Source organism: Larus michahellis, chromosome 22 (assembly GCF_964199755.1).
Source record: "Larus michahellis chromosome 22, bLarMic1.1, whole genome shotgun sequence".
In the NCBI taxonomy this organism is placed as follows: Eukaryota; Metazoa; Chordata; class Aves; order Charadriiformes; family Laridae; genus Larus; species Larus michahellis.
In genome coordinates, this window is record NC_133917.1 from 4,943,569 (window position 1) to 4,965,020 (window position 21,452).

Below are 21,452 nucleotides of genomic sequence, written 5' to 3' on the forward strand. Positions count from 1 at the left end.
GACCTTCCTCCCAAACATCTGGCGCAGCAGCAGCCCGAGGACCCCCTCCCAGCCGGCTCCTTCCCCTCCCTGCACCTCTGCCAGCACTGCTGCCTCACCGGGGTGTGGTGGGGGCAGGCATGTGACATCATTGTTTTAACAGGTGACTTCACTCGGGGGGGGCTGCAGGCAGCTGCCTGCTGATGGGTGCATGCAGCGCTCCCCATCTCCCCCTCCCTCCTCCCCCCAGCACCCAGCCTCAGCCCCTCACAGGCAGCAGCGTGGCAGGGTGCTGCGGCAGATGGATGACTTCCCGGCTCTGGCTCTGACATCAGGGCTCTGGCTCCGCCATCATGGCCACGGCTGCGGTGGCAGGGCAGTGACGAGGGGCTCTCCTGGGTTGGTGGGGGGGTGCTGGCCCCCCAGGGACCTGCGGCCAGAGAGGGGACAGTGCTGTCAGGGGCAGGCTGGCAGTGAGCTTGGCCCGGGGAGGGGTCCAGCTGCCAGCCCCCCCTGGGGCCAGCAGCCCCCCCTGCTGCCTGGGTTGTGTCTGGGGTCCCAGAGCCAGATGGATCCCGGGGGCCCTTTAAAATGCTGCAATTTTTGGCAGCGCAGCCCCAGCCCGGACCAGCCAAAAATGCAGATTCTGGTGACGGAGCTGCGTTACCGAACCTCCAAGGCAGGATGGGATGCTCCCTGCAGAGAAAAGGGTGTTTTGGTGAGACGAGAGAACCGAGGGCATTTTTGGGGACGGAGCTGCTGGCCCCAGCCCAGGGGGCTCTGCTGTAACCCCGCGGTGGGCCCGCAGGGCAGAGACGGGTGCCTCTGGCCCATCGCCAGGAGCTGGTGGTGAGTGTGGGCAACCAGCTCTGCCTCCTCTGGGAGCTGAAGTTGGGCAAGCAATGCCCGGCCCTGCTGACATGGGGACGCCACAGATGGGTGGGCTGCTCCCCCATCCTTGACCCAAGCGGTGCTCCCCCCGGCAGGGACGTCGGGGACAGCGAGGGTCCCGCTGCCCTGGGATGCTGCTGGGCCCCCTGCTCTGCAGAGGAACCCCATGGCGCTGCCCAGGCGTTTGCCCCCGGGGTCGGTCCCGCTCCTCACTGGGTCTCTGGGACTCGCGGGGTGAACGGGGCTGATGGCTTGTGCCCGGCTCTGCCACCCGCCGGTCCCCTGGCTCTCCCATCCCACTCCTGATCCCCAGCGGCGTCTCCAGCCTGGCCGACGGGAGCGTGGCCACTGCCGGCCGGGACGGGCAGGGGCACAGCCAGGGTCCAAGCACCGTGGAGCCACAGGATGTGACCCCGGCACCACGCGTGGGCACGGGCCTTGCGGTGCCGGAGGCCAGGCCTGCCATGGCCGCCCTGGGCCTGCCCCTGCCCATACCATACCTATGCCATAACCCTGCCCATACCATACCTCTGCCATAACCCTGCCCATACCTATACCATACTGTGCCCCTGCCCTACCATACCTACACCATACCCCTGTCCCTGCCCTACCATACCTATACCATACCCCTGCCTACACTATGCCATACCTATACCATACTGTACCTCTGCCCATACCATACCTAGACCATACCATGCCCCTGCCCCGGCCATACCTGGATCATACCCCTGCCTATGCCATACCCCACCTATACCATACCCCTGCCCATACCATACCCCTGCCTATACTATGCCATACCTATATCATGCCATACCCCTGCCCATACCATAACTGTACCATTCCCATACCTCTACCATACCATACCCTTGCCTATACCATACCTATACCATACCATACCCCCCCATATGATACCCTTGCCCATACCTCACCTATACCAAACCATGCCCCTGCCCGTATCATACCCATAGCATACCTATACCATTCCCCTGCCCATATCATACCATACCATGCCCATGCCCCTGCCATACCTATACCCCACACCATACCATGCTGTAGCTATACCACACCCCTACCCCTGCCCATGCCATACCTATACCATACCTATACCATACCTATACCCCACACCATACCATGCCGTAGCTATACCATACCATACCCCTACCCCTGCCCATGCCATACCTATACCATACCTATACCCCACGCCATACCATGCCGTAGCTATACCATACCACACCCCTACCCCTGCCCATGCCATACCTATACCATACCTATACCCCACACCATACCATGCCGTAGCTATACCATACCACACCCCTACCCCTGCCCATGCCATACCTATACCCCACACCATACCATGCCGTAGCTATACCATACCATACCCCTACCCCTGCCCATGCCATACCTATACCATACCTATACCCCACACCATACCATGCCGTAGCTATACTATACCACACCCCTACCCCTGCTCATGCCATACCTATACCATACCTATACCCCACACCATACCATGCCGTAGCTATACCATACCATACCCCTACCCCTGCCCATGCCATACCTATACCATACCTATACCATACCTATACCCCACACCATACCATGCCGTAGCTATACCATACCATACCCCTACCCCTGCCCATCCCATACCTATACCATACCTATACCATACCTATACCCCACACCATACCATGCCGTAGCTATACCATACCATACCCCTACCCCTGCCCATGCCATACCTATACCATACCTATACCATACCTATACCCCACACCATACTATGCCGTAGCTATACCATACCACACCCCTACCCCTGCCCATGCCATACCTATACCATACCTATACCATACCTATACCCCACACCATACTATGCCGTAGCTATACCATACCACACCCCTACCCCTGCCCATGCCATACCTATACCATACCTATACCCCACACCATGCCATGCCCTTGCCCATACCCGGCCGGTGGGGGCAGCCCCCGCACCCCACGCGCATGCGCGGCTGCGCTGCCGCCGCGTAGGACCCCCCCCTCCGTCCTCCGCGCTGGCGCCCCCCCCCCCCCCAAGTCCGCGCGCGCGGCGGTGGTGGCTCGAGCCCGGTGACGTCAGGCGAGCGGCGGCGCGCGTTCCCTCCCTTCATCCCTCCGCCGCGGCGGCGGCGCGCGCAGCCCCCCCGCCCCCACCCCGCCGCCCCCGGCGCCGCCGCCGCCGCCGCCGCCCAGCCCGGAGGGTCCGCCCGGCTCCGCCCGCCCCGGCCCGGCCCGCCCCCGCCCGCGCCCCCTCCCGCCCTCCGCGGATGTCGGTGCGCGGGCCCGGGACGCGCCGCCCCGCGGGCAGCACGGCGTGAGGAGCCGCCGCCGCCGCCGAGCCGCCGGCATGGGGCCGCTGCTGCCCCTCGCCGGGTGCCTGCTGGCCCTGCTGGCCGCGCCCGCCGTCCGCGCCCTCGAAGGTGAGTCCGGGGGCGGCGGCGCCGGTCCCCCCGCGGGGCGCGGCGCGGTGCGGTGCGGGGCGGGCGGCGGGGGCAGGGGGCAGAGCCGCAGCTGCGCGGCCCCGTGGCCGCTGTCGGGGGCGCGGAGCCGGGAGCGGCCGGGCTCCGGCGGGGCTGCAGCGCTCGGCCGGGCCGGGGAGGGGGCGGGGGGCGCCGCCGTGACAAAGCAGAGTGGGCGCAGCCCGGCCCCGCCGGGGCGGGGGGCAACGGGAGCGGGCGGCGCGTCCTTCCCCGCGCTCGCCGCCGCCGCAATGGCAGGATTTGTGTGTGTCTCCCCCCCCCCGCCGCAGCCGCGGGTGGCCGCTCGCTCCCTCTCCCCGTTTTCTCTCTCTCTGCCAGTTTCTGGTGACTTTCAGCACCCCCACCCCCCCTCCCCACCATCCCATTTTCCCCTGGAATCCAAAGTTGTCCCCGCAGCCAGGCAGGAAAGTTGGAGCTTAGCGCCGCTGCGGGAGCCGGGGGTTCCGGGGCCCGGGGTTCCCTGGGGGTCGGGGGTCCCCGGGGCCGGGGTCCCCCAACTCCCCGGGGCCGTCCGTGACAGCCCGGCCTGGCCCCGCGCCCCTGCTCTTGCACAATCGGGGCTGCTTCTCCCGGGGCCGCGGCAGCCCCGCTGCGGAGTTTGGCCGTGGCCTGTCTGGTGGCACTGGGAAAATGTTTACCCAGTGATGGGGCTGTCTGTCCGTCTGTCTGTTCAGCCTCCCCTGCCAGCCGCTTTTTTCCAAGCTGCGCACGTCTCGTTCCCTGCTATTATTGATCTATTCAGTAAATACTTTAGCGAGCTCGTCAGCTCAATGGCCGGGTTTTTGAATGTACAAGGGGCTGCTCTTGGCAGCCGGAGAGCGTTTGGGACCTGGCAGATGAACGAGCCGGGAACCGGCGGCGGCGAAGTTCCTTGCAACGCCTGAATGCGTGGGTCAGGAGGCTGTTTTTCCCTTTAAAAGCAGGGAGATGGGGGTTCTGAGTTGGCTTTCTCTGCTTTCCTCTTATGGGTTTCCTCTGTCCAGATGGGAACGGCCTGGCGAAGGCGGGAGACTGGAGCAATTGGTGGGTTTTTTGGGAAGGTTTTTCCATCCCCTCTTCTCCCACCATGGAGTGAACTGGGCGAAGCCACTGGCATTTGGTGTCGTGGCAGTGCCCAGCCCATCACCAGATCGCAGGGATGGAGGAGGAGGAGGTTGGGGCAAACGTCAGATCCCTGCCCCAGATCAGTGTCTGGGGCTGCAGGAGGCTGGAGCCTGCGGTTTCCATCCCTCTAGCCCCTCCTTGTCCCGCTGGAGCTCTGGGCGCTTAATTAGGGTCCCTTGAAGGGAGGTGGCAGGAACAGAGAAGCTCATAGCACCCCGCAGCTGCCCCTGCTCAGCTGACACCTGCGTGGTCATTAGCGCAGGGCTGATTGACCTGCTGGCACCACTGGTGGTGCAGGTGATGGTGAACGGCTGAGCCCGACGGGGTCACCGGCCCCCACCCTGCTCCCAGGGACCCTAGGTCTCGGAGGCGTCATCCCCCTCGGTGGTGGCTGGGAGCAGCCGGTGGATCCAGAAGTTGGTGGGGGTGGGAGGGACAGGCATCACTCATTGCATAAGCTGCGTTGCCTTTGGAAACAGGGCTGCAGAAGGATGATGTGCTGGAGGGAAGTTCGTTCATCCTCTTCTCCGCCCCGGCCGCCAGAGTGGGGCAAAACCCAGCACAGAGACACCCCCTCCTTACAGCGGCACCATCCCCTCCGGAGGGGCTCACTGGGGGTGGTGCTGGGGGTGAGGTGCTGTGCCAGCCCTCAGGAGCCTTGGGCAGCCCAGCAGGGCGAGGGGTCCTCCCGAGAGCTGGGGAAGGAGCTGTGCAAGTCTGTGGGCGGGGGGATGCAGAGGGGGCTCGCAAAGCCCCCCCGCCCTGGCAGGGCTGGCTGGGAAGCAGAAGGTGACACCTCGGTGGCACCTGAGCTGGTTCCCTGGTCCCAGCAGTCCTGGCTGGGCTCCGGTGTTCCTGGCTGCTGGTGACCACTGCGGGCAGGGGGGAGCTCGGTGTGATGGGGCTCTGGGGGAGCTGTGGGGTGCAGGGTCCCCAAGTGCGGTGCAGAGACCCAACTCCCCCACACCCACTGCCTCGGTTTGCACCCCCAAACTGCTGCCTTGGTTTGCAGCCCTGGAAGCTGTTCATTTATTCCTGGCTTTGGGGGCAGGGGAAGGGGGAGGCAAAGTCCGGCTGGTAGGGCAGCGGGATGGGGGGAAGCTCTTCCCGGGGGGCAAAGGGCGCTGGCACATGCTCCCATCTGCCGGGTGGCAGGGAGCTTCCTCGGGTCCCGCTGCCTCGGCGGGCAGAGCTGGGCAGCCGTCGGGAGAGGGGCGAGGGCAGGCAGGAGTCGCCCCACTTCTGCTTTGGAAATAGCTGTGGTTAAGGGTGGCTGCGGTGTTTTGGTGCAGCGCTTCCCTCTCACTGCCTTGGTGGTCCCGTGTGTCCCGTGTGCGTGAGGGGAGTGCATGTGCCCGTGCCGCTTCCCTGGGCGTGCGTGGACATGCCCGGAGCCAGGCTGGGTTCAGCAGAGGTGAAGAGAGGAGTGTTTGGGGGGGAGATGGCGGTCAGGGACTGCTGCAGGGACTGGGACTGCCTGCGGGGACTGGCGAGCAGCTCCTCCGTGCAGTGGTGGGGATGGGAGGGTGCCCAGCATCCCCGGCAGAACTTGGGGTTCCCGGGAGTCCCATGGGGCTCTGCCCCTGTGCGGGAGCTGCTGCGCTGTGGGATGGCAGTGTGCCCTGGTGCTGCTGCAGCGTCTGGGGGAGAGGACTGGGCTCTGGACCCTGTCCCACACGGTCCCGGTCCGGTGACGTGCATTGACGTTGAGAGGATGGGGCAGCAGTGGAGCATCCCTGGCAAAGCCTGGCAGCGCCGCCCGTTTTGGGGTGAAACCGAAGCGTTGCCTTCTCGGTGCTTCCAAAGCTGTTCTGAGGTGCTGTGGGTGGTGCGGAGGTGGCAGCAGCTGCGATGTCCCCTCGTCTTTGGTGTCTCAGCCCCACCACTCGCCCCTCATCTTCTCTCTGTGCCATTTCTATGTGCTCGGCAGCAGCCCATGAGCCAGGAAGGAGCGGGGGCTGCTCGCACCCTCCAGCTGCCGATGCTTTTCCCTGGTGTCAAGCACCAGTTGGGCTGATGGGGAGCAAAACTGCCCCAGTTGCCCCTGTTCCTCAGCCTTGGTGTTTGTTGGTTCCTCTTGGCCATCAGCCCGTCCCGGGTCCATGGCTGGCTCCCGGCGGGGCAGGGCTTGTTGCCCGCCTGGTACGCTGGCCAGCGTGGGCTCCGCTCTGCTGCACGTGGCGTCCCCATCTCCTTGCAGAAACAGCAGGATCGGAGCAGAAAAGCAGAGGCAAGTTAAGGGAAAAGCTGCGAAACCAGCTGCTACGTGGGGTCCTCGAGTACGCCCCAGGGGGGACATAAGCAGCTTGGAGGCGTGAGGGTTGGCCCCCAAAACTGTCCTCCTGCTCACTGGGATGAGGATGTTTGGGAAAAGAGCACGGGCAGGGTGATCTCAGCCCCTCTCCTTCCCCCTCCGGGAGGGCGTGGGGGGACCCATCTGCCGCTCAAGGGCTGTGGTCGCGTCCCGGTTATCTCCCGGTGTTTGCTGCGTTGTGGGCTGAGACTGGGGGGCTGTGATTGAGGATGGGGCAGGGCGAGGAGCCCTTCGGGCACAAACCGGGAGCATCATTACTGTTCATAGAGGTGACCGTGGTGGCCGGGTAGGGATGTTGGGCACGCGGGGGTCTGTGGCACCGTGCTGACGTGCACTGTGGGCCAGCGGGTTGTTGCACGGCTTGTTCCTGTGCAGTGTCGGCACGAGCAGCCGGCGATGGAGAGGAGGGAGCTGCTCTCGCCGTGAGGTGGATCCTGCCGGCGAGGCCTCGCCAGCATCTTGTGAGTGCTGGGGAAGCTCTGCGGGGAGCCACTGCTCCACACACCTTCCCTGGGACAGGTGCCTGCAGCTGGGGGTTTTGCTGCCTTCGATGCCCCGGGAGGCAGGAGGAGGTGAGCTCACCTCTGCGACCACGCACAGCGCTCTGGGATTCTGGGGTGACCTCCTGAGCCCACGCTCCCCATGGATCAGGATCTCATCAGGGGCTGTGCCGACGTTGCGCCCCGAGGAGCGGCTCCGAAGCAGCAAGGGGGGCAGTGCCCCTGTGAGTGCCCTTTGCCCTGGGGAGGGGGTGCATGGGGGGGGCTTCCCGAAACCATGGGACAGCCCGGGGTGCTGCGGTCAGGGCTGGGTCCTTGGGAGCCATCGAGAGCCCGGGGGGCACACGACAGGCTGTGCTGTGGTCCTGCTGAGTCGGCACGATTAGCACGGTGGTAACCGGCAGGCGAGACGGCGGCTTCGTCATGGGACGGGAGGTTCCTCTTCCAGGCGTTGAAATGACTTTGGCTTCCAGACCCGTGTCAAGCACCTTCTTTGTGCCAACCCCGCAAATAAAATCCTTGCCCTGTGCCTCTGAGACCCCCTGGCCGACCCACAGCCCTGCTTGGGGGCTGCGCCTCCCTGAAAGCCACCCGCTGCTCGTGGTGCCTCAGCTGAGAGCAAAGTCATCCGGCTCCCAGCTCATCCCGAAATGCCCAGGATGAATCCAGTAGTCCCAGGAGTGGGAAATGGACTCCTTAGAGATGGTGCCGGTTCCTGGTTGCAGCGGCGCGGGGCTGACTCATACGGTGAGCGATGGATGCGTCTGCCCGTTTCCTTCCTGTGGTCCCTGCTTTGCCCAGCAGACAAGACTCTCCTTGTGCTTGGGCTGAATTTTATCTCTGTCACCTCCTGGAGAGCCCCTTTGGCCGCGTTCCCATGGACGTCCTTCTCTGCGCGGGGACGCTTGGATCCTCAACCACCACCCGCGGGATGGGGTCCCTCCAGCAGCCTGTCCCCGCTCTGCCGCTGCCGTGGGTCCGCTGCTCCCTGGGACCCCGCCGGCTCCTCTGGGTGCAGCTGCCAGGGGGATGCGTTTCTGTGCCCCGTCAGCGTTGTGGCCGTGCAGAGGGAGCTGCCGAGGCCACTGAGCCCTGTTTTGTGCAGGAGGGGCACGTGGTGGTGCTGGGCCGAGTGCTGTGTGCGGGGGGTGGCCCCGTCTTGGGGAGTGCGGACGGTGTCTGTGCCCCGCGGGCAGATTGGTGACCCAGCGGGATGCGGCGTGTGCCGGGGCCTCACTGAGCGCCTGGGGAGGTTTTGGGTCCGGTGCTGGCTCTCCCGACTGGAGTGTCGGCTCCATTCACGCTGTAGCAGGCTGCCGAGGGGATGCGTTCTCCTCTCCAGGTTTTGCAAGCCAGTGCAAGACCGGCTCGAGCTATTTACAGGCCGGGTTTTGCTGTTGACTTAACTTTTCAGTCACTTCCATTTAATGTACCTTGGCAGGCTGACCTGCCAGGGGCAAGCAGCAGCAAATATTTTCAGTGTTTTCTAATTCGTCTCAAACTTCTTGTTTTCTTCACTCTGCCTCTTATTTTAAGAAGGAAAAGTACTGGGTGGGCCGTGAGGACAGTTTTGCTGGATGTTACTCTGTTGTGCGAGGTCGCTTTCCCCAACGCAGTCCAGCCATTTCTAGAGCTAAATATAAACTCCCCATGTCCTTTCTTAGCCAGGGGAGCGGAGCAGACAAGAGCTGCAATCATGCAGATGCTTTGCAGGATCAGAGACGGTCCCAGCACGGCTTGAAGCGAAGGGTTTGGGGGGTTGGCAACTGAAGTGTTGGATAATGACCTTGCTGGCAGCTCGGAGTCTCCAGAGGGACCGTGTCAAGGTGCCACTGAGGGGAGGGTCAGGAACAGCAGCCCCAGCTCCGGGGAGCGTCAGCCTGCAGCGAAGTCACGAGCGGGTCTGTAACGTCCAAAACGTGTGGACTGAGGCATCAGTGGGAATTGTGGGTGGCTGGGAGGGAGTCTAATTGGGTTGGAAGTCGCATCTTTAATTGAGTGGACTAATTAGCCTCTCGCAAGGTACCGTTTCTCCAAATGAGACCGCGGTGAGGATGGACGGGTGTTGGCAGTCGCATCCTGGTGTGGGAGCCGGGGACGGGCAGGTGACGGGCAGGTGACGGGCAAGGAAACCACGAGTGTGCAGTGGTTCATGTGGTCAGGAACGGGGGCTGCTGGTGTGGGCCGAGGGCAGGAATCGCTGCTTTTGGACTTGCTGCTGGACTCAGGCCTCCGGTGTGTGTCCCTTGGCCACCAAACTGAGGAGGAGGATTTCAGCTGAGAGGGGATGAAGGCCCTCCAAGCCATCCTGCTGCTGCTCCTCTGCCTCAGCCTTGCTGGGGGCGGCTGGGTTTTGTTTGCCGTGGGCTGCCAGGCAAATTGTTATTTTAATCTGCTGAGAGCTTTGAAACGCATCAGTCTCCTCCATTTACTTAATAAGGTGCAGCTCTTTGTTCGCAGGCGCCGCTGCAGCCGCCCGAGCACGGGGACAGCGCAGTCACAGGGTCCCGGGTTCGCACGGCAGTGCCTTGAGCTGACGAACGGTCGTGTGTCTCTGCTGCCGGTGGGGTGGGCTGCACCGCGGTGCCCGCACCTCGTGCCGCTGCATCAGGCTCTTCGAGGCCAAGTCCCTCCTGGTGTCAGCTTTGCCGCACCCCAGGGCAGGGGGCAGAGCCCCTCGATGTCGCGGCGGCACATGCCGGCACCCCACAGATGTGCCTGGTGATTTTTCTCTCCGTGCTGTGCTCAGAATATGAACACCGTGGCCTAAAGGATTGCACGTGGATGCAAACACTCGTGCGGCGAGTGTGACGCTGTGGCACCAGGGAGCAGCAGTGCAGGAGTACTGCCCGCCCTGCGCCTCCCTGCTCTGCGGGCCCCAGACTGATGCTGGGGCTGCTGCTAGTGCCCACCCGCTTCCGTGTGCCGCTGCAGCCGCTCAGAGCACCCTTGTCTGGGGACAAGCACGTCGCCCATGCCCAGCTGCCGCCAGTGCCCCATAGCCATGCCCGGCTGGGTTTGGCGCCGGGAGAGCGGCTCCAGCTGGTGCATGACACTCGAGGGCGGCTCTGACCTGGGGCCAGCGGCACCCCGAGCACGTGGCGCTTGTGGCTTCCCTGTCCTCCCTCGGACGCGTGTCCCGGCTCGGTGCTGGACCCCATCCCTCCGGGCAGCCGGTGTGGGGAGGGGAGCCAGGAGAAGGCTGTGAAGGGTTTCCTCCCTGCGCTTGGCGCCGCGGGTGTCGTGGAGCCTTTTTATTGTTTGGAAAAGGAAGCACTTGGGTTTAATACTTCCCGCGGCGGCCGCCTTCCCAGCGGTCTGGGCGGATGCTGTGGGGCACCGGGGGCAAACGCCATGCTGAGGGTTGGGCTGTGCCTGTGCCTCCACCCTGGGGCCGGCCACCGCCTTTGCCCCTGAGTGGGGACCCGCGATTCCCTGGTCATTTACGAGGAGGGAAATTTTCTGCCCGGTCCTGAAAACATCAGCTGAAATGTCCATGGGCTGCTGGCCTCGTCCGCACCGTGGGACACATCCCCTGTCACTCCCAGGGGCTGCTCCTGGCAAGGCCGGTGTCCCCAGGCCGGCTCAGCATCCCTGGGTTGGTGCCTGCCCCGCTGCCCTGGTTCCCTCCGCAGCCCCCGGCCGCCGGCAGCCCTGCCAGATGGGTTTGCTCAGCGTCTGCTCTCGCGGCCCAGAACGTGTTTTCCCTGCGGAAGAGCCGATTTGGAGCCCAGCGCTTATTCACCAGCTTGGTCTTCTCCTCCGCAGCTGCTCCGATGCCATCGTCCCTCAAAACCTGCCCAGCCCCATGGCCTTTCGGCTGCATAAAATCTTAAAGCTTCTTTTTCCGCAACTTACGGAAGGTAAAACCAGGATCCCTGAGCTGCAGGAACTGCCTTGGAGCATCCGAACGAACCAGGCGAGTGGTTCATTGCTGGCGTAGCTGAGCTGCGCTGGTGGCAATGCCAGAGGGCAGGGTAGTGCCTGGGACACAGCATCAGAGCAGGCATAACCATACCGGATTCCTCTTTAATCATTTTTACCAGTTATAAACAGATGGGATATTCCATCATGCCAAGGATTTATTTTTTTTTCCCTTTACCTCTTAAAACACAGCTGAGCGGGGGTCTGGGAGCAGTGCAATGCTGAGCAAACCTGCCCCGGTCCCTTCATCGCACGGGGATGTGGCGGGGTCCTTCTGCCTCTACATGGCTGATCCGAACAGTGACAAACGTGGGCACCGTGCGGTGGCCCCGTGGGTGGCTTTAGGGTTCGCTCTGGTGTTGTTGGGTTCCACCCTGCTTGGATTGGGAGCTCGCTGTCGGGTGGTGGCTGCAGGTCCTGGGCACTGCTGGGCTCTGCAGAGCTCGGGGCACTGTGCGCTGGGTGGATTGGCTTTCGGGGACTGGGGACAGGAGCAGGTGATGGCCCAAAGCCCTGTGCTGGCAGGGAGCGAGCAGGAGCGGGCGAGGCCAATTTTCTTGGGGAAACGGGTGCTACCGTGGGTTGTTTTCTCTTGGGGAGACCTTGAAATAGCAGGAGATGGTGTTGTGTGGTGGGTGGCGCAGTGGCTCCGTGACCTTGTCCTGCCCAGAGCTGGGAGATGCTCCCCCACAGCACACGCAGGTCCCGAGGGGACCTGGCGGCTGGAGATGGGTCTGGGGCTCCAGGTCCTCGTCCCCCTCGTGCTGCTCTCTGGCCTCCTGGAGCCCCTGCGTCCCCTGGGGCAGGACGGGGGACCGAGGGGGACACTTCTCCCTGCCTCACTGCGGTGGGACGCCGACGTGCAGCCTGGCTGGGGCCCACAGGGGTGGCCACCCCAAGGTGGCCAGAGAGTCCCCAGGAGCCGGGTCATCCCTGGCGCAAGGGCCATGTTCACACGGGCAGGTGGACCAGGATCCAGAGCAGCTCCCCACGTGGATGCGCTGCTCGGGAATAAAAGTCCCTTTATGCGGGAATAATTAGTGTACTCAGAGCACGCTAATTATTCTGGGATAAAAGTGACTTTTATTCCGGCAGAGTGTCCTCTCAAAGGGCCCTTTCTGCCGGCTCCTGGGGCACAATAGCTGCTCTGCTCCGTTTCCCCATCTCAGACAAAGTCCTTATTTGCGAAGCCAGCGAAATTGAGTTGACTAATGAATTAAGGCCAATGGTTTTGGCCTGGCTCCAGCCCTTTGAAAGCCTTGGCGAGCTGATGCCCATCCCGGGCGGGAGGAAGCGCGGCACCCTCCTGCCCCAGCCGAGCCCCCGCCGGCTGGGCTGCCGTCGGCCCTGGGCTCTCCGCGGAGCTCTGGCAGTGTCCTGCCCCTGATTCCGCTGTCCAGATGAAATGCCTATTAATATATAACGTGCAATTGCTTTATTGCACAATGCAGGCAGGTCTCTGGAGGAAGCGTTATCAGCTTTAGCCACAAGCCATAAATAACTGCCTCCAGTGCAGAGCGCTACATTCTGTTTGGGTTCCCAACTGCCAAGGGTATAAACATCCCACTTCTTATTGCTAGAATAAATAAAGGGAATAAAACCTTCTGAGCAGGTAGAGGTGGCGGGGGGGGGGGGCTCCGCACCAGCCCCCCAGCTGGGGGGGGGGGGGGAGTCTCCTGCCCGCTGCCCCCTCCCCATCCCTTGCCTGGGGCAGGGGAAGGGCCAGCCCTGGCGAGGGGCAGCGGGGGGAGCAGGGCATCCCCCCCGGCAGGGATGGCCGCTGGCCAGGGACGGCTGCAGCCCATCCAACTGCACAGGGAGGACTTAAGCCCCTTTCTCTTGGCTGCAAATGCTTTTTTTTCCCTTTTTTTTTTCTTCCTTTTTTTTTTTTTTTTCATTTAAATTGCAGATAAGCTGCAAAAAGAGAAAGAAATCAAAAAAGCATGATTCTTCCTTGAAACACCCTCCACTGCGTGGCTGGAGCCTGCCCCTTCTGCCCCTCCCCACCACGTTTTGTATGATCGAGCTCTTTTTTTTCCTCCCCCCGCCCCCCCCCTCCCCCCAGTTCTGAAAATGCTCTGGATTTGTTTCATCTGGTTCCATCTCCTGCCATTTTTCAGTTCATTCTTCTGTGTATCTCTCCGTGGGGCTGGAGGCAGGAGGGGGACGAGGGCGATCACACCCCAGTGCAGATCCCCCAGCTTCTGAATTTGGTTTAAAATGCAAATCTCCCCTCTCCCTTTTTTTTTTTTTTTTTTTTTTTTTTTTTTTAAGTGCATTTGATGTGAAGGCGGCGGAGCTGCCGGGGAGTGGGAAGGGAAGGGGCTGGGCGGGGGGAGCGCATTCCTCCCAGCGCGTCCAGATTTCCTGATGCATGTTCGCATTTAAATCGTCTCTCCCCCCCCCCCCGGCATCTGTTTGAAGTCAGGTGATGGCGGTGCTGCCGCTGCAAGCCGCCCTTGGGAGCCACGATGTGATTTTACTCCCCTTCCCCCTTTCCGCTGGAGACGGATGCTCTCGGGCAGCCTCCATCTTCCCACGTCCTCGCCCCCCGCCATCCGTCGTCCCTCTCCTCCTTTGTCCGGGCTGGAGGCAGCGATGTGGGTCCTGCAGCCCCGTCCCAGGGTGTGCGGTGTCAGGGGGCTGCAATGGGGACAGACCCTGGTGTGTCACAGGCTCTGCCGGGGCTTCTCCCTCCTCCCTGGCTTGTGTTGCCGCTCGCTGCCCCGGGCATGGGGACTCCGCTGGGATTGTCCCTGGAGGGGGTCGTGGGGGTCCTGGCACACCCTGAGGTACCCGCTGCAGGAACCCGGTTGCTCCCAGTCTTCGCCTTGGCGGGGACAGGTGTCCCTTGCTGTGGGGAGTGCCCAGGCGGGCAATAGGAGGGTGCACAGAGCATGTCCTCCTCTGGGCGCGTTGGCCTCTGGGGACAGCAGGGTCAGTGGCCGGGCTGTCCCTGGGGGGTGATGGGCTCCTCGAGGGGGGCTGCCTGCCTGGCTGGCAGCTCCAGGGCACAGATCAAACCCATCCCGCACATCCCCCCCATCCCGGCAGCGGGGTCTGACACAGGGGGCGACAGCCCTGGGCTGGGGCTGGGGGCATTAGGAGCTTCCATCTGGGTCTGGAGAGTGTCACCCCCATCTCCAGAGGGCCAGAGGTGGGGACAGTAGGGACCAGGGGAGGCCCCGACACGCTGCAGGACGCACCAGGTCAGTGCCAAAAGCGGTGATGCTGGCTGCCAGCATTTCGCTTCAGTGGGATATTGGTGGTTGTTTCCAGCTGCCCCCTTTGGCGTCTCTAAAATCCGGGCGAGTCGCAGCGAACCTGCTTCGGACCCTCTGACTGCCCTCATCCGCGGCCGCGCCGTGGTTTTCCAGCTGGAGCCTTTCCTGAGAATGGCGTTTTCCTGCTGTTCCAACATCTCTGGCAAAGCGGAGGTGGGCTTTTCTTCACAAAATCGTCTCTTTTTTTTTTTTTTTTTTTTTTTAACAGGTTAATGCCATGTGATTCAGATGCAATAGTCAGACTTAAAAGGAAGGGTGGGGGGGGGAATAAAAATGTATTTTAAAGTCAATATTTACTTAGCAATTGGATGGTCCCCTCCCCCCGGCCGCATACCTGCGGCTTCTCCGTCGGGAATGGCCGGCAGCGCACAGCGACGTCATTCATGGGATGGAGCGTGGATCTGGTTTGAATCTTCCCCTTGGAGGGGGCCGGGTGGAAGAATTGCAAAAATGCATTTGAGCTGTTTAGAGATCTTGTATTTAAACGCAAAACAAACAAATAAGCCTTCCTTTCCCCTTCCCCTTGAAAAAAAAGTGACTACAAACTTTAGGTTTTGTTATTTTAAATGTCTCTATCACCCCGTCTCGCTTTTTGGAGCCTAAGGACCCAGCAAATTTACATTAGTCGCCAGTTTGCAAATTCTGCACCAGCTTCTGTGCTGCTGGACGCTGTGCCTCTGCGGGGTTTTGGGGCTTCACCATCAGCCTGGTGGCTTCTGTCCCCCCTGGGGGAGCAGGGAAGGGCCGAGGGCATGTGTGCCTCCAAGCCTCATCCGTTCCTGGCGTCTGTGCCCTGACTGTGGAGAAACCCTGTGAATGGAAGAGTCCTGAAAGCACCAAAGAGGAAAAAAAAAAAATCACATTTTTTTCTGAAATTTGAGGACAAAGGATGGGCGATACTGGGGAGAAAAATGGAAGTATAAGGTGGCTCTGATTTTTGTGTTTGCTTAATTGGGCAACGAGGACGATCTTCCAGCTCGGTGCTGTGGGACTGCATGCCAGCGCTTCGGGGTGGGGTGGGGGGGTCCCGCAGGGGACACGGGCTCGGCTGTGACTGTGGCAAGTGGCCTCAGAGCTGTGGCGTGCTCCGGCCGAGCGATGTCCTGAGCTGAGTCGACAGGGAGGGACGGTGAAACAAGATGGCTGATGGAACGGGCTCTCCCCCGAGAAAGGCAATTGGACAAAATCAGCCAAAACAGTAACTGGGAGCAGAGCAGATCATAGCAGCGGCGTCCCCGGCACTTTGGACTGTGTAACACCTTCTTGGTGCGCGCTGCCGCACTCGGGGTGGCGCTGAGCTCGCCAGGGATTGTTGGGGCGGCAGCTCGGCGGATGCCACCTTTGCTTGCCAGGGCCTTGCTGTCCCCCGCTGGTTTCCCATCCGGCTTTTGCCCTCCGGCACAGCCAGGCAGGTTTCTGTTTTGCCGGGGGTGTCCGGCCAGGGCTCCATGGACCCTTGGACCCCCCTGACTGCTGCCGTGGCCGAGCCCACGTGCCGGGCAGGTTTGCGGAGTCAGTGCCGGGCTGTGTTTGCGCCACACCGGGATGGGGAGAGGGGAGCGAGGAGCTGGGGACGGAGACCTGGGAGGAATGTGGAGTGGATTTATTTTTCTCCCTCTCGAGTTTTCTTCCTCTCCCCCCCCAGCCCCGAACATCTGTTTTGCAAATCACACTCATTCCAGTCCGTATTTATGGCCAGCGCCGTTTCCTTTTCAATGCAGCGGCCGCGGCGGGGAGGAGGAAAGTTTGGTTTGCTCAGGGAAGGGGATGGTGAATATTTCTGTGGTTTCCTCCCAGTCGATCTGGGTTTTTGTGCCATACTCATCTGTGCACTGAAGGCAGTTTGGCTTCTGTTCAAGGTGCAGACCTCCTGCTCCCCAGCCTCCCAAAAGAGTCCATTTAAATGGAAGTGTTGATTTCTTGCTTCAGGCAAAAAATGAGATGTGTTTTGTTGTGTTTCTGTATCAGCCCGTTCCCCACCAGGGCCAGGAGGCGCAGCCAGGCTGTCGGTCCCATCCCCACTGGGATGACCAGGGCTCTGCTCCCCCACAACGGAGAAGAAGGATCCCCTTTCCTGCGCCCAAACAGCCATTTTTTTGCCTTTTTTTTAGAACCATTTCCCCCCCGGCTCTGTTCCCTTTGAATTACTTTAAAGCAGGGATCTCTCCTCCGACTGCCAAGGAGGGGAGGTGTTTGGGGGGGCCAGCTCCCGCAGCTGTCCCGGCCCTGCTTTGAGCCGGCCATTGTGCGCTCCATGAAGGCGCCTTTATCCTCGGTCCCAGGGCCGGAGCTCCGCTCGCCGTTGACGCGGCGGCTGCTGCGGCTGCCCAGCTTTCGGAAAGAAATTTGGCTCCGGGTGAAGGATGCATTAACAGACACCTTCTCTAATTGTCCACCTGGCACTGAGGCATCCCGACGCTTACTCCGGGGCCATTTAACTCGCTGGGAACACGCTGTGCAGAAGCAGAGAGCGCGTGGGGTTGCCGAGGGGCTGGGAGAGCTGGCTGCTGGGAGGGGGAGCAGCCCCCTTCCCTCCCCTTGTGGGGGCGGTGTGTGGGAGCCGCTCCGGCAACAGCGAGGCCTCGTAATGCCGAAGCTCCACGTGTCTGGGCATGGTGGAGGGGGTACGGCCGGCGGTCTGAGCCGGCTTCAAACCAATTCGGAGCTAGTATTATCATAGAAATCATAGACTCATAGAATGGTTTGGGTGGGAAGGGACCTTAAAGATCACGCAGTCCCACCCCCTGCCCCGGGCAGGGACACCTCCCACCAGCCCAGGTTGCTCCAAGCCCCGTCCAACCTGGCCTTGAACCCCTCCAGGGATGGGGCAGCCACAGCTTCTCTGGGCAACCTGGGCCAGGGGCTCACCCCCCTCACAGCAAACAATTTCTCATATCTCAGATCTCATCTCAATCTCCCTCTGTCAGTGTAAAACCCTTCCCCCTCATCCCATGGCTCCCCTCCCTGCTCCAGAGTCCCTCCCCAGCTTTCCTGGAGCCCCTTGAGGGACTGGAAGGGGCTGGAAGGTCTCCCCGGAGCCTTCTCTTCTCCAGGCTGAACCCCTACAGCTCTCTCAGCCTGTCCCCACAGCAGAGGGGCTCCAGCCCTCTGGTCATCTCTGTGGCCTCCGCTGGATCTATTCGAACAGGTCCATGTCCTTCTTACGTTGGGGACTCCAAAGCTGGATGCAGTACTCCAGGTGGGGTGTCACCAGAGGAGAGGAGAGGGGCAGAATCCCCTCCCTCGTCCTGCTGGCCACACTTCTTGTGATGCAGCCCAGGATGGGGGTGGTCTCTGGGCTGCCAGCGCACATTGCTGGCTCCTGTTGAGCTTCTCACCCACCAGCACCCCCAGGTCCTTCTCCTCAGGGCTGCTCTCCAGCCAATCTCCACCCAGACTGTGTTTGTGCCTGGGATTGCCATGACCCAGGTGCAGTACCTTGCTGAACTTCATGAGGTTCGCATGGGCCCACCTCTCAAGCCTGTCCAGGTCCCTCTGGATGGCATCCCTTCCCTCCAGCGTGGCTGGCAAGCATCTGTGCTCCAGGGCCGGTGTCTTCAGTGCAAAACACGATCCTGTCCTGGCTCTGGTTTCTCCTCCCATGTAGATGCAGCCCCGCAGGGCTGTGAGCGGCTGGGAAACGCTTGGCAGGAGTTTGCCCCCATCCTGTAGGTCTCCCCGCTTCCCTTGGGGGGGCCAGGAGGCAGGTCAGAGGCTGAGCCCGACCCAGGGGAGACGGTGGCTGCTGCTGGCCCGGTGGGTGCTAGGCACTGGCTGTGGTCGGCTGGGCGGTTGTGGCCACTGTAGGTCACTTTGTGGCTGCCGGAGACCTGGGAGGATGAGGGAGAGCAGGAAATCCAAGGGAGCGTCGGTTCTTTGCTGTGGTTTTCTTAATGAATCTTGCATTTGGTAAGCTTGTGGTGGGGAGATGGAGGCAGAAGATGAGCTCCTGCGGGAAGAGGGGGCGGCAGAGCCAGCTTCGGAGGAGAGCACCGATCCCCGAGCCCTACATCCTGTGGGAGGAAGGGGACAGGCTGGGTCTCCAAGTCATCCCTTGCCTAAAGAAGGGGGTGGGGGTGGGGGTGGTGGAGGGGGAGGCATCTGCTCATAATTGGGGATGTTTCATCCATTTTGATACGTCCAGTCTCCATCTTGATGGCACTGAGCTCCCTGTCGTGGTGTCGAGCCTTTCCCTCTAAGCAACGGCTCCAGTGCTGCCGGTGCTGATGCTTTAAAGAGAGAAGGAAAGGGAGGTTTGTAGGAGGTGATACTCCTAAGTCAAACCAAATGATATCAAACAAAGCCCTTTTGCAGGCCCAAGGAATAATTAGTGTCGTTACATGGTGGGGAGAGTTCCCTCCCACTCTTTAGGAACCAGGATTTGGACTGGGGACCGGACCTTCCCCGTCCCTCGCAGCATCCCCGCTGCAGACGGGGCAGAGGCTGTGGTGTTTTCTTCCTGTGGCAGGAGCTGGGGGGAAGCGACAGCACCATCTCTGCCTGCCGGGAGCCTGAGGGCGAGTGGGGTCCCAAGAGGCGTGAAACAAGCGGCAGCGCCGGCAGCGGCTCCGTCCCGTTGTGCTGCTCAGTGCGGCGGTGAGGACGCAGAGACTCTCCTTTCGTGGGCTGAGCACAAAGTTAAGCAGATGCTTGGAGCAGGGAATTTATCAGAAGAGTAGGGATGACACAAGATAAACGTTAAGGGAATCAAGTGTGTTTGACTGCCTTTGCTTTTAACAAACATTCACGATTGCGTTTCGTTGGGTTTTCAAGATTTCCTGCCTTCCCAAGGGCTCTGGCTCGCTGCACAGCAAGAGCTGCCGTCGGTGTGGAAGTGTTCGCTGCAGAGCGCCGACTCTCCAGGAAGACGGTGAAACGCTGAAAGCCTGGCACAAAGATGGCCCAAGCCGGGGGTCTGCGGGTACCGGGGCGATGGCCCCCTGCCTGGCAGCCCCCGGTGCAGACGGTTGGGTTTGAAGCCGGCAACGGCTTCGCTGTTCCCCGCCTTCCCGAGCGCAGCTCTTACCAGAACTCCTGTGGCCGGCCCCGCTGTGGTGCAGTGACCCCCCCCATTGCAGCCTGTGCTCGGGGGGGGGGGCAGTGACCCCCACAGTGCAGCCTGTGCTGGGGGCTGCAGTGGCCCCCCCATCACAGCCTGTGCTCGGGGGGGGAGCAGTGACCCCCCATTGCAACCTCTGCTCTCGGGGGGTGCAGCGACCCCCCACCACAGCCAGCCTCCTTGAGGTGCCCGTTTCAGTGGGGGCAGAGCACCCCCCCGTCCGCAGCCCCCCGGGGAGGCCATGGGGCTCTTCCCAGCCCTGCTCCCATGGCGGGGGTCAGACTGGTCCTGTGCTCTGTGCTGTGGGTTTTCCTGCTCGTTTCTGTTAGGACTTTGCTTTGTTTCTGCGTGTCCTGGGGTCGCCATCCCGACTGTGCACGTGTGTGTTTCCTGGGTGCAGGATGGATGGAAAACCCATCCTGCTGCTGCTGTCTTTGTGATTTAAAAATGTTACTTTTTAATTTGTTCTCATTTGGGTTTTCTTATTTTTTTTCCCTGTCTTTTTTTACTGTCTAGCATAGAAAATAAACTGCCTTTGGCTCCCAGGAGCTAATTCATCCAAGTTAAATGATCTTTAAAATCTGTTAGCGCATCATGGATCTCAGTTCCTGTTTTCTCGCAGTGTAATTAATGCTTCAGTTTAAATTTTCTCCTTTCCTTAGGGGCAAGGTTGATGGATCTGATGCCACACTAAAACTTTTGCTGAGCCATTAGAAAGAAATCAAACTAAAAGCAATCTAGTCCTTAATTTAAATTTTATTTTTTTTTAAATAACTTGTCTTTGGGAAGAAACTGATCTTGTTTATTATCATTATTTCTTTTCTCATCCAGCACCGAAGACATGTAGCCCTAAACAGTTTGCATGCAAAGATCAGATTACATGCATATCTAAGGGCTGGCGCTGTGACGGGGAAAAGGATTGTCCGGATGGCTCGGATGAATCACCCGATATATGTATGTATGCCTTTCCTTCCTAATAATGTTCTTTGCTTTTGTTCCATCCATTCTCTCATTGCATGGTCGTTCCAGAGTCCCAAACAGGCGGCATCGCACAAATGCTCTACCTCAACTCCGGTTTCTCCTGCGGTACCAGGAGCCCGCAGCACCTCGGGGGGGTGGGTACCACTCGTGGCAGGGTCCAAGCCGTCCATCTCTCCATCCGCCCTTTATCTCCCCAGGCGCTGCTCCTGGGGCCTCTGGCTCTGGGGCCATGATCCATCATCATGGAACAGCCTCCTGGGAACGGTATCGCTGATTTCTTTTTTGTTTCCATCAAAATTGGTTTACACGAGGAAAGCAGAGCCCTGGAGGCGAGGACGTGGTGAGCTGGGCAGGGGTGCGGGGTCAGCTCTGCCGCAGCAGCATCCTCTCCTTGGGCGGTCGTACCTCCGGTGCCTGGCACCTAACGGGTGCTTGGGGCCAGGGCTGGGCTGAAGGGAGGAAGGAGAGCTCTGGGAGCCCTAGGGGACAGCTGTGAAAGCCACACAGCTTCCCCCAGATGTGTCTGGGTTAGGATGCCGTGTTGGTTTGACTGGTTTTGTCCCAGCGCTGGGGATGCTCCTGGGTCTGATGGGGCAGGGTCTCTCCAGAAGCAAATGGGGAACGGGGCTGGGTTAGGTGGGGTGGGGGGTTGGGGATGGGGCATATGTGTCTGTAGAGCCAGAGCCGTGCTGGCAGTGGGGCTCGGCAGGGACGGCAGCTCTGCTGGTCCCCCTGCACCACGCTGTGCCGGGGGCTCTGCTCCGGATGGGCTGGAGCAAGGAACGAGCTTCCCCACGTCCCGGTTTCTCTCTCTGTCTGATGAGGGAGGCCGTGCTGCCCTCGCTGCCTCGCAGCAGCTGCCTCGTTAGGTTGTTTTACGGTGCCAGGGACCAGGGACCTTGAGAT

The 21,452-nt window shown here is 61.1% G+C and overlaps 1 protein-coding gene across 6 annotated transcripts in view; it reads left to right on the forward strand.

Annotated features, from left to right (window-relative positions):
• Positions 1 to 3,070: 3,070 nt before the first annotated feature.
• LRP1 (LDL receptor related protein 1) overlaps positions 3,071 to 21,452 on the forward strand; it is an 87,722-nt gene continuing 69,340 nt past the window's right edge. For 5 of the 6 annotated variants that reach the window (XR_012584436.1, XM_074565249.1, XM_074565251.1 and 2 more), the window contains exons 1-2: positions 3,071 to 3,320; positions 20,397 to 20,519. Coding sequence is in view for 5 of the 6 variants with exons in the window: in XM_074565249.1 (XP_074421350.1) it covers positions 3,248 to 3,320; positions 20,397 to 20,519 (196 nt within the window). In the remaining variant the exon portion in view is untranslated. The remainder of the gene's footprint in view (positions 3,321 to 20,396; positions 20,520 to 21,452) is intronic. The other variant, XM_074565253.1, reaches the window with a different exon arrangement.